General features: G+C 31.0%; 1 protein-coding gene across 1 annotated transcript in view; it reads left to right on the top strand.

The window, feature by feature from the left end:
- The window catches only part of LOC126749227 (E3 ubiquitin-protein ligase RNF220-like), a 131,255-nt gene that overhangs the window by 110,080 nt on the left and 3,683 nt on the right, over positions 1 to 17,492 (top strand). Inside the window, exon 6 of the mRNA XM_050458923.1 lies at positions 16,597 to 16,964. Coding sequence (XP_050314880.1) covers positions 16,597 to 16,964 — 368 coding nt within the window. The remainder of the gene's footprint in view (positions 1 to 16,596; positions 16,965 to 17,492) is intronic.

Genomic DNA, 17,492 nt, shown 5'->3' on the forward strand with positions numbered 1-17,492 from the left:
ACTACAATGTTCAGATTTTGTGGCAGGATAGCTCAATATTCTCTTAATACTATAAAGCAAACAGATCTAAAATACCTGTAGTCAGTGATTAATAATTAATGTTTTACCAATGCCACTTTTGCTAAGAAAGTGTTCAAATGTAGTTCACTGTAGGACCCTGGAAAAATTCTGTTAATTAAATTACTGTATTCAAATTTTACAGTAGCATAACACAATGTTTTCTTAAGACTATAAAGTAAACCGACCCAAAATATCTTTGGTCATTGGCTAGATATTAATGTTTTTCCAAAGACACTTTTGACCAAAAAGTGTCAAAATCTGGTTCACTTTAGAGGCCTAGAAAAATTCTATTAAATAAATTACAATGTTTAGATTCTATAGCAGGATAGCTCAATATTCTCTTAATACTATAAAGCAAACAGATCCAAAATACATTTAGTCAATGATTAAATATTAAGGTTTTACCACTGCCACTTTTGCTAAGAAAGTGTTCAAATGTAGTTCAGTGTAGGACCCTGAAAAAACTCTGTTAATTAAATTACTGTGTTCAAATGTTACAGTAACGTAACACAATGTCCTCTTAAGACTAGAAAGTAAACGGACTCAAAATATCTTTGGTCAATGCCTAGATATTAATATTTTCCTAAGACACTTTTGACCGAAAAGTGTTAAAATCTGGTGCACTTTAGAGACCTGGAAAAATTCTAATAATTAAACTACAATGTTTAGATTTTGTGGCAGAATAGCTCAATATTCTCTTAATACTATAAAGCAAACAGATCCAAAATACCTTTAGTCAATGATTAAATATTAATGTTTTACCAAACACACTTTTGACCGAAAACTGTTAAACACAAACCAAAACTAGCCAAAACCCTCTAGAAGACAAAAGAAACCCCAAAAAAAAATTATTTTTGTTAAAATTTTATATACCTAACATACAAATTTTAATTACAATTGTGCTATAGAACTGTTTGCTATATGTTGTATAGCTTAGACTTAAGTATTAATAACTCAAAAATTTGACTACATACAATTTTGTACACATATTCACTGGACAATTTGACTGAACCTCTATTTCACCGCTTTTAAAAATTTATAGAAAAAATCTTTTTTTTAAGTAATCATTTTTTTACAACCCTGATTTGACTACGTTTACACATTCCTCTCTTCTCTTGAACTCTCTATATGCCACAAATATTTCTTAATAACTTTGTACTTTCACTGCTATTATTATCCAAAAGTAGATTCACCTCTTCGCTTAAATTTAATTGAGCAGACACATGTTTCTGGCTTGTTTAATACGTTCAACACTTGCGGCTGGATCGGGTCCGGGTTTTCATGTTTTAACAGGGAATTAGACCGCATTGCCCCTGTTATTCGGGTCCTACACCGGTGTCAGATCAATTGCGGTCAGCAATTCTCGACTTACTCGCTTAGACAGTTTATAATTTATTGTTCGTATACATAATAATCGGTTTATACACCTAAAACCGGGAAGAAACGGTGACTAACTCATGAGCTTGTTAACTTCGGAATAATGAAATTCAAATTTTTCCGCAGACCTTTAAGAGGCAACCGATCTGGGGTAAATTCAAATATTTGTCGGTCTTTTAAAGTGCACAAGGAGACGTTAAATTGAAAAGAACACACTGAATAAGCATTACGCCACTTTAGGAAATTTGAAAAGCAGGACTGGACCTTATAAATGTTTAGTTCTATTTATTTATCACAAAAGTATTTACAAAGGTTACAGGCCCTAGAATTTCTTGCAATTATCATAGGTTTCTATTATTTATCATAAAAACCTTGTTGTCCATAAATGTTAAAATCGTTGTTGTTGGCATGTGGTTCTTTAAGACACTCTTCTGAGCAAGTAATAATTTGTAATAAGGAATTCTTCTCTTCGGACATTTCAATTGAATTCTAGTCTTATTAGTAGTGTTTTTGTACAGAAATTTTCATTTATACAATAAGAACTTTTAGATCTTATTGTAGTCTAGAAAAAATATTTATTATAGATATTATTTTTTTCAGATACTTGCAGTAGAAGCTGCATATATGGTCTCATAATAACGTTTTTAAAAAATTATCTTCTTAAAATAACACCATTAATTTCAAATTTTGTTATCTGATGATTTTCTAATTTGTTATTTCAACGTTCTACAACGGAAAATACCATGAAGGGTCACATACAATATTCAATATATTACAGAATGTAAGAGGGGTAGGTACCTAGAAAACTAAATTTCTGTATGTACCACAATAAATAAAGCTAAATTTTAATGAGTCTATATTAAAGTAATTTCTCAAATACCATTACATTAAAAAACAATTGTGAATTTTACACTATTATTATTTGTTTAAAACAAAAATATGAATACTTATAAAAGTACTAAAAAGTGAATCAGAACAAAATATCATTTTGAACCCAATGAAGTAAACAAGTCAAAACAGAGATGAGAACACTTGGAAGTTATTACAAATAAAGTGTCTACACTTATGCATGAATTTTTTTGTTAACTGTGATAACTCTAAGTACAATAATTGGCAAAATAGTTTCTTATTACATTAGATCTAGAGAGTAGGAGTGACTAACATGTTCTCCTACTATTGTGGGATTTTGATAAAGATAAGATAGAGTCTTTAATGATGCTTATAAAATTTTCAAGATTGTACACCCTAATTTCATTTAAATTGAAATTAGCGTGATTGAATTGAATTTTGTGGTGTCATGTCATTCTTTAATAAAATATCTGGAGTAGAAAATGCATAAGTCGAAAAATTCCGTATAATCCGGTCCTGTCAAGAAAGGCAATACATCGAAATGTATTCAAGATTTCCAGAATAAATAACAAAGGTAAAAATTGTACGGACAAGGGAACGGAATAAAAGTCAAACATGAAATAAAAGAATAACGAGTAAAGGCGAGGGCAATTCGCATTAGCAAAGGCAATTCTTCAAGCAATGGTAATGGAATTATAAATCAATCCACTCTTGGTCAATTGAATTAGCAGCGGTCAGCGATCAAACCTGGTTAATTGACTGATAAGCCAATCGTAGAGTCCAAATTTGATTTCCTTTTAGGGTAATTGTTTTTATTATAAATACAATGAGTTTTTTTTTAATATATATATACACAAAGGGTCACGGCTGTTTCGTCCTTGATTGACAGGCGAAATTCCTCGTAGGGATCAGGCCATCACTTACGAATATCCTTGTTGACATTCAAATTTTCTCAGCTTTGAATAAGCCGGGGTATATAATAAAAACGCCTTTATATAGAGCAAAGAATACAAGAAATAGCGCATATAAGTGTTTCGCGCTAACCTTTTCTACCCTTATAATACGGTATCTGAGTAGCGAGAAAGCTTTTTTTTGCAATATTGGATTTTATATTTGACGCCTCGATTTACATTAGACATCAATATTTCTCCACGCAATTTGTTCCAATGATCCCATTTAATATTCAAAATCCCTTAAATACCAGAATCAGCCGCAGCCTGCCAGTTGGTTTCCTAGGGACATAGTTCAGCTTTCCTATTCGTACCTTACATTCCTAAAATTATCGCGATCCCTTTTAACTCCTTTGATTTACACTTTCGAATGTGTATCGATCCCAGGTCTAATCTCTCGTAAGCCCCCCATGTCCTCTAAAACCCTAAAGAATGGATTGCCTGTGTTAATGAAGCTTAAACTTATCGGGAAACCAACCCTTGTGCTCTAGGTCGAATTGCTTTTACAAATAGTTTGTTATGGTGATAGAAAATAAAATTTGTCGAGGATTCTTTTTTTAATGTACCTTTATTGATTTCGTATTATTATCTTTGATAGTGTACATCAAAGACTAAAGTAGTGTTTGTAGAATGTTTTTTTATTCAGTGGGAGTGATTATTTCATTATCACTTTCAGGTGCTTTTGCTGCATTATCAGTTTGATATTGTGTGATTTATTATCAACTGTTTCTTCAGTGAATAAAGACACTTTTATATCAGCTCCTCATCCCAGTTAAGTCAAGTTATTTTATTAAGTTGATCGACTATTAAAGCAAACAATCAAGGAACGTTAAAGGAAACTACAAGAATTCCGACTTGTAAAGATGAAATTATCCTTCCTTGGTTCATTTAAGGTAGGCAAGAGGTTTCACTTGTAATGCATCTAGTGCAAATGGTTTGGTAGCCTTAAATCTTCCTAGGCAATTTCTTCATAAATGATTTAATTTAGAAGTTGCTGGATATCGTTGATTTCAGTACGAACCTACAGGAAAACAGTAATAAAAAGCACTTTTTTACTTATACAAAGCGTCCCAAAAGTAAAGCGTTTGATAGTATCAAGATTTTTTTATCCATTTGATCCATTGAAAAACTACTTAAAAGATTTTAGAGACCCTGTACAATAGACTGGACCAAAAAAATCGAAATTTTTTTACATATATTGAAATTACGGTCGACCTATCAATAGATATGTCATTTAATTTTTGCGTCAAAGCTACCAAACTATCGATATTATATATGAAATTAAATTTCCTACAAAAAACCTTCTTTTAAAATTTATCTCTTTTATTTTGGAATTTTGCAATTAACGAATAAATAAATATATAGAAAAGAACAATATCGATTCTGAAAGGAAATTTAACGCTGTACAAAAATGTCTCTTAACGTCTTTAAATGAAATCACTCTTTCACGAGTTATTCACATTTTAAGTACTTAAATTATGAATAATTTTTTTTTGGTTCTTAATATACATATATTTTTTTTAATAATAATTTCATTTATTTCCATAAAATTTCACAAAGTGACACAATAAACTTTTGCATGTACGTTAAAAAATAATTGATAAAAACTATGAGGGAAACACCATTCTATTCCCATATCTATTTAATTCATAAACATAGTTTTCTGAATAGTGTTTGGATCTTCCGGAATTAGTGTTTTTCTCCTTTAACTTGTCCAATTAAACGAGAAAAAGATCACTTTATTCCTATCCTCCTCTAATTCATAAACTGAGATGAGGATATATAAATGAGAATTCAACTTTTCCCCCTTATTCCTATATCACTGTTGGGTTTTCTTAATAGTGTTTGGATCTTCCGGAATTAGTGTTTTACTCCTTTAACTTGTCCAATTATACGAGAAAAACATCACTTTATTCCTATCCTCCTCAAATTCATAAACTGAGATGAGGATGTATAAGTGAGAATTCAACTTTTCCCTTTATTCCTATATCATAATTTACATATAAAGAAGCTATAAGTATCAAAAGTATTTTTTTCTAATGACATATACCTGACGAATACAATTCCCTTAAATCTAAAAAAAACGATTTTTTGTTTTATTCTGACAGTCTCTCAGCGAAGATCACATATCTTAATAGGTCAATGTAATAAGCGATAGCGTTTCTAAAAGATTGCGATATCCAAGCTTTTTTGTAAGCATAGTGATTTATTTTTGGTTTTGCTTCAAGAGATATTACATAAATATCAATGTCCCATCTGTTTTCTTCTTCGATATAATAATATATCGTCGATACATGAAAAATGAGTTGGCCCTTAACCCCTAATAAATCCGTATACCTTTGGAAACATAAAACAAACAAATCTATAGGTAATAAATGGAAGTTTACAAAAAGGGTATCGAAAATCCGCTCACGCACTTTCTCTAACTCCGGCAATCTTTGAGTCAGGGCACCCAGCTGCCCTTTGGAAACCTTGTTAGCCCTATAAATCCCCCTGTCATTTTTTCCGAAGATTATCCCACTGTCCACAAAAGCCACTTATAATCATACGCCTTTTTATGAACATATAAAACTTATGTTCTCCCTTCTAAATGCCCACCCTTATTGGCTTTTTTACTGCTTTACTAAAAATATGTGTTGTGCGACAATGCATTGTTGGTTTTATTTTTTTTTCTGTGTATGTGTGGGGGCTTTTTGACAATAATTAATATCTTGAGGAGGAGCATTGTGGACAAACGGTCGAAGAGAGAACACCGAAACGGCTGTTCCCTAAGTTTCCACTTGTTTCAAAATGAATTAAGTTTGTCGATTAGAACCCCCATATAGAGTAAGACTTACTGAAGTAGGGATGTTCAAGGCAAGTGTTACCCCGCGTTTAATGTTGAGAACTATCCTCGGAATAATCTGACCTTTTGACGTTATATTTAGAACAAAAGGTTCGGGCTGATGTTAAGAAAATAAACTAATTATTCAGATCGCATCCGAAAAAACAACATTCCCAAATTTATTTGTGACGAAACCTGACAAGTGTATGCAGTCATTCCAAAAGGATTTCATAGTCCATCTGCGCTGTTTCGGGCTGTCTTATTGTTACGTCAACTCGAGAAAGAAAATGGCTTAGACAGACCCACGATTGCTATCCGTCGAGAAGAAATAAATAAAATCTTAAGCGTTTCTGGTTTTTATTAATGGATCCCTCTTCTTGGGGCAACCATTTAAAAACATTGCTTTAACAGTACCGGATTAAATTTATTTTAAATGCTTACCATTGATCTGTTATATACAACAATTATGCAACAAGGTCGTTATACAGGGGGTGTTACAGAATAACATGCTGATCCTAAGGGTGTTATTCTTTAAATAAATTTAAGAAGAAAAGAGCTATAGAGTGTTGAAAGTTGTCATCCTTAGAACCAAATTTTGGAGAACCTGTGTGAAATTTTTTTAAACTATTTAATTTTAAAATACCGCTAGAATTCTGTTGTTGTTATACTGTTATGGTCATATAATGTCCATATGTTTATATTTCTACATATATTGACATTGTTTTTCATCAAAACAACCCTTACCCCCCCACCCACCCCAAACATTTGTCCAGTAAGAAATCCTCCTTTGAAAAATCACCGTTTTTCGTCCATAATATCCAATCTAATGGCACTGTTTTTGTATTAAATATTCATTAATATATAATTATATCAAATTTAAATAAACAAACTGTGTTATTAGAGTGGATATTAGCGATGAAACCAGCTGTTATTCATGCGTACTATTCTGGAAAACAATGATTTTTGAAAAAAAATTCTTACTGGTAAGTTGTGTGGGGTGGGTGGGGGGTGTAAGGGTAAGGTTAATAAAAACGTTTTTTTGCAGAAAATAATTGCCTGAGAGAAAAATGCTTTTTAAGAAAATTATAGGTGACTAAGAAAATTTTTTATCTGATTATTTAAATATCAGTAAAAACAATTGGATTATGCTATGGCAATCAGACGCAACAGTTCCCAACAACAACCCATTTTATTCACATAAACCCCTTTTTACACATTATACAATATTTTTAAAATATAATCAATAATCACTCCTTATAAAATCCACTATTAGATTATAGCTTATCGGTATTCAATTTTTTACTTCATTCACATTGAATTTAAATAAAAATTATTAAACGAATACCACAGGGAAAGTTCATGAACCTTGTTTAGTGGGTGTTCCACTTTAAGATGAGCAATAAAAATGTATTTCAGTTATATTAATCATGAGAAATTGTTGCCTTATTTACTTGATAATTAAAAACAATTCATATAGCTCATTTTAATAAAAATCAATTTAAATGTAAAAATAAAATGCTACACTCTGTATGAATTTTTTTTAACTATTTAATAATAAAGGACTACTAGACTTCTATAGTTAGGCTTGTTATACTGTAATGGTAACATAATGGACATATGTTTACAAAATAAATATTTTTTATTTTATTAATAAATTGATTATGCATTAAAATGATTTTATTTTATAAAAAAGCAGTGGCATACAAAATATTTAAAAAAAAAATTTAGTCTCGTACTAGTACGAACGCCACTTGTTAAACTTTTAAAAAATCTTCTACATCAAAAAATGCCTGTTGATACTCAGAGGATGTATGCTAAATTTCATAAATATATCGAGGAAGTTATTATATCGATTTTTTTCTTAAGATTCTAACACTTTGTAGCTTAAAAGTTAAGGGGATTAGGACAAATATTTATTCGAAGTTTTTTTCTTAAAAATCATCGAAGGATTAACACCCTTAAGGATCAGCATCTTATTCTGGAAGACCCTGTGTGTCAAGTCAAAGTCAATGTAAGCTTAATTGTTTAGAAATACAAAAATTTTGTAAATAAAATATTGAATTAACATCAATTTTTTAACTGATAAAACTTTAGATATAATTTTTCTAACCAACAGTGGAAGATGGTTAAATGTCTTCTTATTAAATTAAATTTTGCGCATATATTTTCTGCAGAGACATTATTTTTCATCAAAACAACCCTTACCCCCCACCCACCCCAAACATTCGCCCAGTAAGAACTTCCTTTGAAAAATCACTGTTTTTCGTCCATAATATCTAATCTAATAACACTGTTTCTGTATTAAATAATTATTAATATACATATAATATAGTTATATCAAATTTAAATAAACAAACTGTGTTATTAGATTAGAAATTAACGACGAAATCAGCTGTTATTCATGCGTATTATTTTGGAAAACATTAATTTTTGAAAACAATATTTTACTGGTAAGCTGTGTGGGGTGGGTGGGGGGTCAAAGGTTGTGTTAATGAAAAACGTTTTTTTTTTTTAGAATATAATTGCGTGAGAGAAAAATGCTTTTTAAGAAAATTATAGGTGAGAATATACGTGTATACATTTTTATATATTCTATGGGAGAAAGTTTCGGCAATTAACAAAAATTGACAAGGGATTTACATATCTAGTATTTAACCTCGATTACTTACAAACACTTCAAAAATGTGATAAAGTGACCCAGATATCACATATATGCCACTGTGCAGGAGCATATATGTGATAAATATAAATTCTAATAAAAGACTTAACTTAATAAGTGACATAATATAACAGTATACACAATGATATAAATACCATAACATGTTTTTTTTTAATTTTTTTTTTAACAGAAATCGATCAAAATATTAATTCTAACAAAAAAAAATTAATAAAATAATTATTTCTAAATGCAACTTTTTAAAAGTTTCCGTTATTGCCAAATGCCTATATGGTGGTTTTGGTTATATTAAATATGAAATTGAAAATAAGAGTTATGAAAATGAAGTAAAATGCACCCAACGCTTTTTACTTTGATTTGAATTATTCTGTTAACGTAAATTTTATTATGATTTTTATTTGAGGTAATTAATTATGATTGATTGTCCGACCTTCTACTACTATAATAAAAACGCTTTGTAATTAAAAGTTATTAACATAGAGAACAAATAAAATGGGATCCATTACACTTTCCAGGGAGGAATACCAGGAAAAAGGTAGTCTTCATTAAATAAAAATTCCTTAAGTTAAATAGAAGACCTATCGAGTTCTTATAAATTCGAGTAAGTTCAATATTCCATTTACAATCTATATAAACGACCTTACGAAAGAATCTAATCTATAATTTGATTCGATAGACCTCGATACTTATTCAAGTTTTCTTTTTAAATATAAAACTCGCCCTAATATAATTCACCTCGCAGGTATACTTGGCAAAAGCTGCGATAAGTAATGGAGTGCTTAAGTATAAGAGAATGAATAAACAAAAGGGAAATAAGATACAAAAATATATCAAGCTGGAATCTGTTTATCCGATGAAAGCCGTGAAATATATTAGCATTTGTCATTTTAATAGTCACCAGGGGCAGATCGGCGGATTTTCGTTTGAAAGATCGACACGGCCCGCATGTTTCTGCCACCTGCGGGCTTTTACTCAATTTTTCTTGCTCCTTTTTTTTTTGTGGATTGAGGGGTTTCTTTAACGAAACTTTTGCCTCAGACTTTTGGATAGCAATGATACAAATGTTTACTTGAATCCTAAATTAGATAAAAAGGAAAACCTTAGCGGTGCTGTAGATAAATCTCGCAAGTTGACAGTATAGAGGGAGGTTATATGGGGGGTTCAGCGGGCCCCCCTGCCCTATACTCGGCCCCAAATGGCATTCGTCAGCGGAGGAACGGCGGCCGACATCATTCACGGGATTAGCCGGCTAACCGTGTTAATTGCTGGGCCCGCGTAAATCAGCGCCGGCTTAAGTCATCACACCCGGAATTTACGCCCGGTAAATACACCGAAACTGGAGCCCTGATCCGGAAACATTTACATTTTCACCGGACTGAACTAAACGACGGACCTTTTAACTTGTTCTTTGACAACCGATTCATTTAGTAAAAATTTGCATGCTGTAGAATTAACTTTATTTATACAGGGTGTCTGGGACGAAGCAGTCCACCCTGAAAATCTTGAAAAATAAATATAAGCCGAACACACCAAAATGTAACACTTACTTACAGAAATTGCATTTCTCTAACGTCATCCCCTCACGCCCAGAGCTCTCATGTAATATTTTTAAATGGGATTAGCGGTCAACTTCAATTAAAGGTAATTTGATTTTATACAGGGTGTTTCGGGAGGAAAGGGAAATATTTTGGATACATATTCAAAAGGTCAAAATAAGATAAATAAACCCGTATGTTTTAATCCGATTCTTAACCGTTTCTAAAGTTTTTTTTGTACATTTTTGGAATAGTTACGTTATCTGTATTTCTAACTCACGTTGCAGGTATTTCATCATTGTTTGTTAATACCTATTTTAATTGACTAGTAGTTTTGACAAGCATGGTTGTCAGTTTGATTGATTTTGAGAGTTTCAATTTGAAAAGAGCAAAGTTTCCATTACCTATACACCCACCCCAAACATTTGCCCAGTAAGAAATTTCTTTAAAAAATCACTGTTTTTCGTCCTTATTATCCAATCCAATAACGCTATTTTTATACTAAATATTTATATATAAAATTATATCAAATTTAAATAAACAGTGTTACTGTATGAAATATTGCATATATATTTTCTACAAAAATTTTGTTTTTTAACAACACAACCCTTACCCCCCCACCCACCCCACATATTTGCCCAGTAAAAAATTATTTTGAAAAATCACCGTTTTTCGTCCATAATATCCAATTTAATAGTACGGTTTTTGTATTAAATATTTATTAATATAAATATATATAATTATATAAAATTTAAATAAACAAACTGTGTTATTAGATTGGATATTAACGACAAAACCAGCTGTTATTTATGCGTATGATTTTGAAAAACAATGATTTTTAAAAACAATTTTTTACTGGTAAGTTGTGTGGGGTGGGTGGGGGGCTAAGGGTAGAATTAACAAAAAACTGTTTTTTTTTTGTAGAAAATAATTGCCTGAGAAAAAATGCCTTTTAAAAAAATTATAGGTGATGAAAAAATCTATAGTTTTTTGTATCTATAATTTTCTCACATAACCTTAAAGTTTTCAAGTAAAACGTGAAAAAACCCAATTTTATTTCTCAAAAACAAGGCGTATCGCTATAAAAATTGCAAAAATTGTTCCAATTTTATACTGCATACAAGTGGAAACTTAGTTATTAATATATTGCCATTTTTTATAGCAAAAATTTTACCTACATATGAAGGATTGCAAATATTTGTAAAAACATTGTGCAGCTAATTTTTCCCTAGGTCGTATTCTTGTTAACAAGCAAGGGTTGAAGGCCATTAAATTTTGAGGCTCTTCTCCTTCTGGGGCCTATGCGGTTTTTTTATGTTTATATTTCGTTGTTTGAAGACATTACAAATAAATGCTCACATAGAGGTTAAAGTGAAATCAGACCTCATACAGCAAAACACAATTAAGGAGCTAACTCAAAACTCCAACCACAAACCAATAGGATTATAAATTAACTTCCGAAATAATGATTATTTCCAATCGCCATGTAGTCCCAATCAATAAGTTTTAATTGATTATAAAAACAATCTTGGGAGATATGAATCAATGTTAGTATGAGCCACACAAGTTTTAAATATTAACTAATAAATTACATCAAAATGTTCGCACAGTAGCTTACTTCTTACTTTGACTTGTGAATTTTTGGTTGGTGATTTTTGAACACTCACTAGTAGTGATCCAGACAATGAAGTTTAAAAATTTAATAAATAAATTTTCAAAATCGTTGGCTGAGGGTTGAAAGTGTTCACAAGCCGACTCGGTGTTTATAACAGATTTAATTAATTAATTTTAATCGGTGTTACGGCGCCTTTTGGGAAGCCTTCTTTAACGATTATGAGATACTGTCGGGGTGGGTAATTAAGAACATCGAGAAAAGGGAGAGTTCGATTTTTCCAACTTCTTGATTTCGTTAATTAGGCCTCGCGGGTGTAAAAAAATCTCCTTAAGACAAAAAAAACAAGCAAAAACCCTTCCTAATATATGCATACGATTCGAAGAGGGAGCGAAAATAAATCCATTGAAAAATATAACAAATGTAGGGTATAAAATTGGATGGGGTTGTTTCCAGCGGTTTCCGAGTTTTGTGGAAAGCAATGGAGTGCGGTCCATTTGCCTTCATTGCGTTGGCACTCACATATTCTCATATTCACACATACTAGAGCGACTTAAGGCCCCCCCATTTAAAATATCAGGGATATTTCGTAGACATCCCCATTTAGTTTGAATATTTTATTGTTCTTAGGATGTTGACACCTTTTGTTTTATGAAAATAAATTCACTCGGTTACGTTAACAAAGTAAAGGTATAATCCGCAAGTGTTGTTCTAGGGCGGGTAAATTAGATATTAATAGGAAGTTGACCGCTGTCCACAAGAACTAAACTGACGGGCATAGGGTTGGAAACTTTGTTAATATCTTGTTTTGTCGCCATAATCGTGACAAGAAAATGAAACGAATTCCGAGCCGGATGCGACCTTTAATATGTGATAACACACTAAGTATCTTAAAAAGTTTTCCCTGGTAGTTGCGTTTTTGTTTCATATACAGGGTATAGTCAGGGCTATTTTAGTAAAATTTAAATATTATTAAAAGGGTTTTTTTAAGTTAAGAGTTAATCGAAAACCTATATACAGGGTGTCCTATTTGCCATGTGTGACTATTGCTATTTCCGAAACTATAGGAGAGCAGTTTAATTAGAAAAAACAATTTTGATGCTCATTCTAAATTTTTTTACAGCGTTGTAAAATGTTTACTAGGGTAATTTATAAAAAACGCCAAATTTTATTTTAATTATTATTTCCGAAACTTGGTTTTAGAAACTTATTTTTAATTACAATTTTTTGTGCTCTACAAAACGTCACCCTTAATTTTTTTTATCAACTTCTTTTTTTTAAATAGAGGCCTGCATTTTTTATTCCCTTTAAAATGATGTATCTCATTCCATTATGTTTCCCAACGTTTCAACGTATTAATAACCATTATCAGGAATTTTTAATTATTTATTTTTTCCTCATGTTTTAAAATTTAATTAAATAAAAGCTTAAGCTTACTAAACTAGTGGTTATTTGTGTTAAAAAATTTAGTTTCAAATTATGATACTTATTGATATTATCCGTTCAATTTAAATGGCTGTGACAGTAGTTGAAGTCTGCGTTGTCATGGTTACCAAACAAAAAAAATATTTTTGACAGAAGTCATCAAGCTTTCGCGCTAGTTTTTGTTCATGTTAATATTTGTTGGATTGGTATTAACGGTCCCATAAATTGGCCCTCAAGATCGCCTGATATAACACTGATGGATTTTTCCATATGGGGTTTTATTAAAAACCAGGTTTATCAAACTACGCCTCAAAATTTAGAGGACCTAAAAATAAGAGAAGCCTGCAATAAAATTTCAATTCATTCAACAACATTCAAAGAAAAATTGTAACCAATGCACACAAATGCTTACAAAATAATAGTGGATTTTGACCATTCAGATTAATAACAATTTATTTTATAATTATGTACATAATAGCCTTTATTTATTTTAAATAAGTTCTAGATTTATTTTTATTCATTATAATATTGTTTATTAAAAATAAATTTATTATAAAGTTATATTGCTTTATTGTCGAAAAATTTTACAATTTGTAGACAAAACCTAAGTAAAAATAAGAAAATACAGAACATTAGTTAGTGAATAAATAAAAAAATATAAATCAATATACACTAAAATGTATACAAAGTCAAGAAACACTACAAGAACAAATCAAGTATAAATAGCAACACAAGGGCAGATTTTTGATCAGATCATTGTTGTAATCTTACATTGTTGTACTCTTTAAACTTATTTAAAAAACTAAGTAATTTTGTATGTAACTCACGAACTAATTAACATTTTGCAACACTGTAACAGGAAGCATCAAATGGCAACTTTTTTCTAACTTAACCACCCTCGTATCTCCTATGGTTTCGGAAATAGGACTCCCTGTATTGCAAGATCAAGAAATTTATTTATTGGACATAACACAGAGTTCCTGGATATTGATTCAAACGGTAAAACCGCAATGTTTGAGTAAATTTCATTAAACATGCGAAAATATTTAATATTGTTATGCACCGTTTTTCTAACAAAAACGTATCACCTAATAATAAATAAATCATTCGCTATCACGGTAGTAACCATATGTTACAATCTCTTATTCGGGCTGTCATATAGCTTTTTACCAGTCAGATTATCAATAATCTGTTTCGAATAATTATATCTACATAACAGGTGGGTTCATCAGCGCCTAATCTCGAAATTTGTAGATATATTAGACCGAAAAACCAGCGGACCCTGTCGGATTACACATCACACGATATTACCACACTTAATTAACGGGAAAAAATTAAAATATAACCGATAATCTAATTCTTCTTACTTTATTAATAATTGACACGTATCTGTTTAACTACCGATTACGTCCGGGTATTTGATAGCTGCTAATTTGTCACCTAAATCCTAAAGTACCTGTCATCCAGAAATTATATCCCATTAGCCTTTTTTCTATTTTTTTTTTCATTCAGTTATCGGCTTTCTAATACATTAATAAATAAGTAAATGTTATTGGTAAATATTTTATTTGTTAGATATTCCTTGCATTCGACTAATATTTGGGTGGCTCAATATGTGGAAAATCGAGGAATTGCTTACCTATTCTTTGATATTTAGTTTTAAAATATCGTAGTCCGCCTTATCTTTTATCAGAAAATATCTTGTATTAGTATATTTGTATATTCCTAGGCCAAATACAGAGCTATTTATAAACTATTATTTTCTGACAATGTTGCTGATCATAAGAATTCCTTAAGTTTAGACCTACAGCAACTATAGATTTCTTGTAATACTAATATCATTCTACTTACTAATTAAGTACTTAATTATGACTTTTGTTATATTATTATTTTGTCTTATCTGCTTGTTAATGTAAAAGATTTATTTCGATTGGCCCTATGACTAATAAAATTATACATATAAAAATCTAATCCTATAGTTTTTAAAAATTAAAAGGAAAAAAACAGAAAATCCCAGAGGATCAAGAACCAGTACGAACTAAAAAACAAAATCAATATAAAAAAATAGGTAAAATATAATTCCAAATTTATAGTAATCATATTCAATGAAATGTAAAATGAATAAGGAGACAAAATAGACGAAAATGTTAAATAAATAAGTAAAATAAAATGCATTGAAATATAAAATAATAAAATAAAACACTCACTTCGTTTTTACAGCAAAACAACTTGGGGGCTAATTATAGTCAGTTCTATTAAGCTTAAAATGACTTCCCTTCATTTAGTAAAAATTCATAGCTTGACTTGTTATTTAAAGCTATTAATATGAATTTGCTCTTTTTCATGTCATTTGGTAGTTTTCGGTATAAGGGACCTAGTAGTGGTCAAATTGTCAATAAGTATGGGAACATTAAATGAATTTTATGAATTAATGTTAAATGAATTTAATGTTCCCATACTTAAATATTAAATGAATTTGTTTCAAAAAAGAAGCACACTACATAGTACAAATCAAGGGTAGACATTAAGTTTAAATTGGTAAAATCGGACGGAGACTAGTTTGTTTATATAATTTTAATTAGTTCTCTGCTTCTTTTTTAGAGAATAACCATATAAAATTAGGTGTAGAGAGGTTTTCTACAATGCTAAATTTAAATTTATAGCTATGAGTATAAAATCATGTTGAGTTTGAACATGCTCAACTTGTTTGGTAGATTCCCTATGCTATCAGGGACATTTTCCAAAAAAAAATATCATCATATAATCTAATCTAACGTCGACACGTCTTGGGAGTTGAAAATCAAAATGTTCATAAAGTGCTCCGCAGGGATTCGGAGGCATGTTGTATGGGGGGCGCGTGTCACCCTTATGAGAGATTATGTGGTTATAAGTACACGTCCCCTTTGCTGTTACGGCATTACCTTATACCGTCGAGATTTATATACACACCACGAAAGACCATATTAAACCGGGGCCGCCTAAGGTTATTTCATTTAACAAGCTAAGTAGATATTTTATTAGTTGTTATTACCGCCATTATTATTGTTTCACCTTTATTCCTTTCACTCCCTTATAAATTATCAACGTCTTAATTGAAAAAGATTAATTTTGCCTCGTAAAGATGAAATACGACCCGTGCACCTCGAGAGGTTGTTTAACTGCCTCTTTTGCTGCTTCCCTTCGCGTCTTTTTGGATCTAAACTGCGAATTATCTTACTTGAGATATATTGAAAAAGTTCGCTTTTGAGCTTTCACTTAAAACTTTAATTATTCTATTTTACTTGCAGATCTAGTACTAAATAAGAAAAAACGGGATCCGTCAAGCTGTCCAGTATGCGGCATCACAATATCAGCCGGGGATCTCGAGAATCATTTCATGCAGGAACTGGAAAGGCTCTACAAACTCACTGGCACTGGAATTGCAGCAAGCAGGAAAAGAATTACAAGAGATCCAGGCAGACCACCAGCATTGCCAGGTGACAGTGGACCAGAAGGCAGGTGGGAGACTTTTCAACGAATCAAAACCAACAGACAGGGTAGACTAAGACTAAAAATTAGGAAACGTAAGGCGGATGATGGCTGTGGAATTTGTACAGGAAGGCCTCATAGAACTCAAGAGGAATTGACCATGCACGTGGAACAATGCTCTAGAAAGGTACATGATTCTTAATAATAAAGGTCTTTCATTTGATGCATAACATTTTCCATTTTTAGTAAGATAGTGCCGACTGTTCTTCCATCTAACATTATTTATCACAACAATAGATTGTTGACAATTAGAGATGTGGTATAAACATTTTTCCAAGTCCATCAATTACCATGAATACATCCAACTATTTGTATTTAAAAATATATTTAGATTAAAAGGAACAGAAAGTTCATTAAAACCAGAAAAGCCCTCCCTTTATTTCAGCTTTAGATTTTAGATTTAGATTAAATTTCCAAAAATGTTTTTATTGCTCGAGAAATAATATTGACTCCCTATTTAAAAAAAATGCCCGTTTTGTTTGCCGCTAAAATTTTTTCTCAATTGCCTTTACTACCATAAATGCAGATTCCTTAGCAACGGTTTTTAGAAAACTCGCATACATTAGCAAAATCATAATTAATCACAACTGGTTAAGAACTTTCAGACAGTTCAAATAAAAAATATATTTTTGTCATCGGCATAATAGTGTTTAAG

The sequence above is a fragment of the Anthonomus grandis genome, chromosome 22 (assembly GCF_022605725.1).
Source record: "Anthonomus grandis grandis chromosome 22, icAntGran1.3, whole genome shotgun sequence".
Lineage (NCBI taxonomy): Eukaryota > Metazoa > Arthropoda > Insecta > Coleoptera > Curculionidae > Anthonomus > Anthonomus grandis.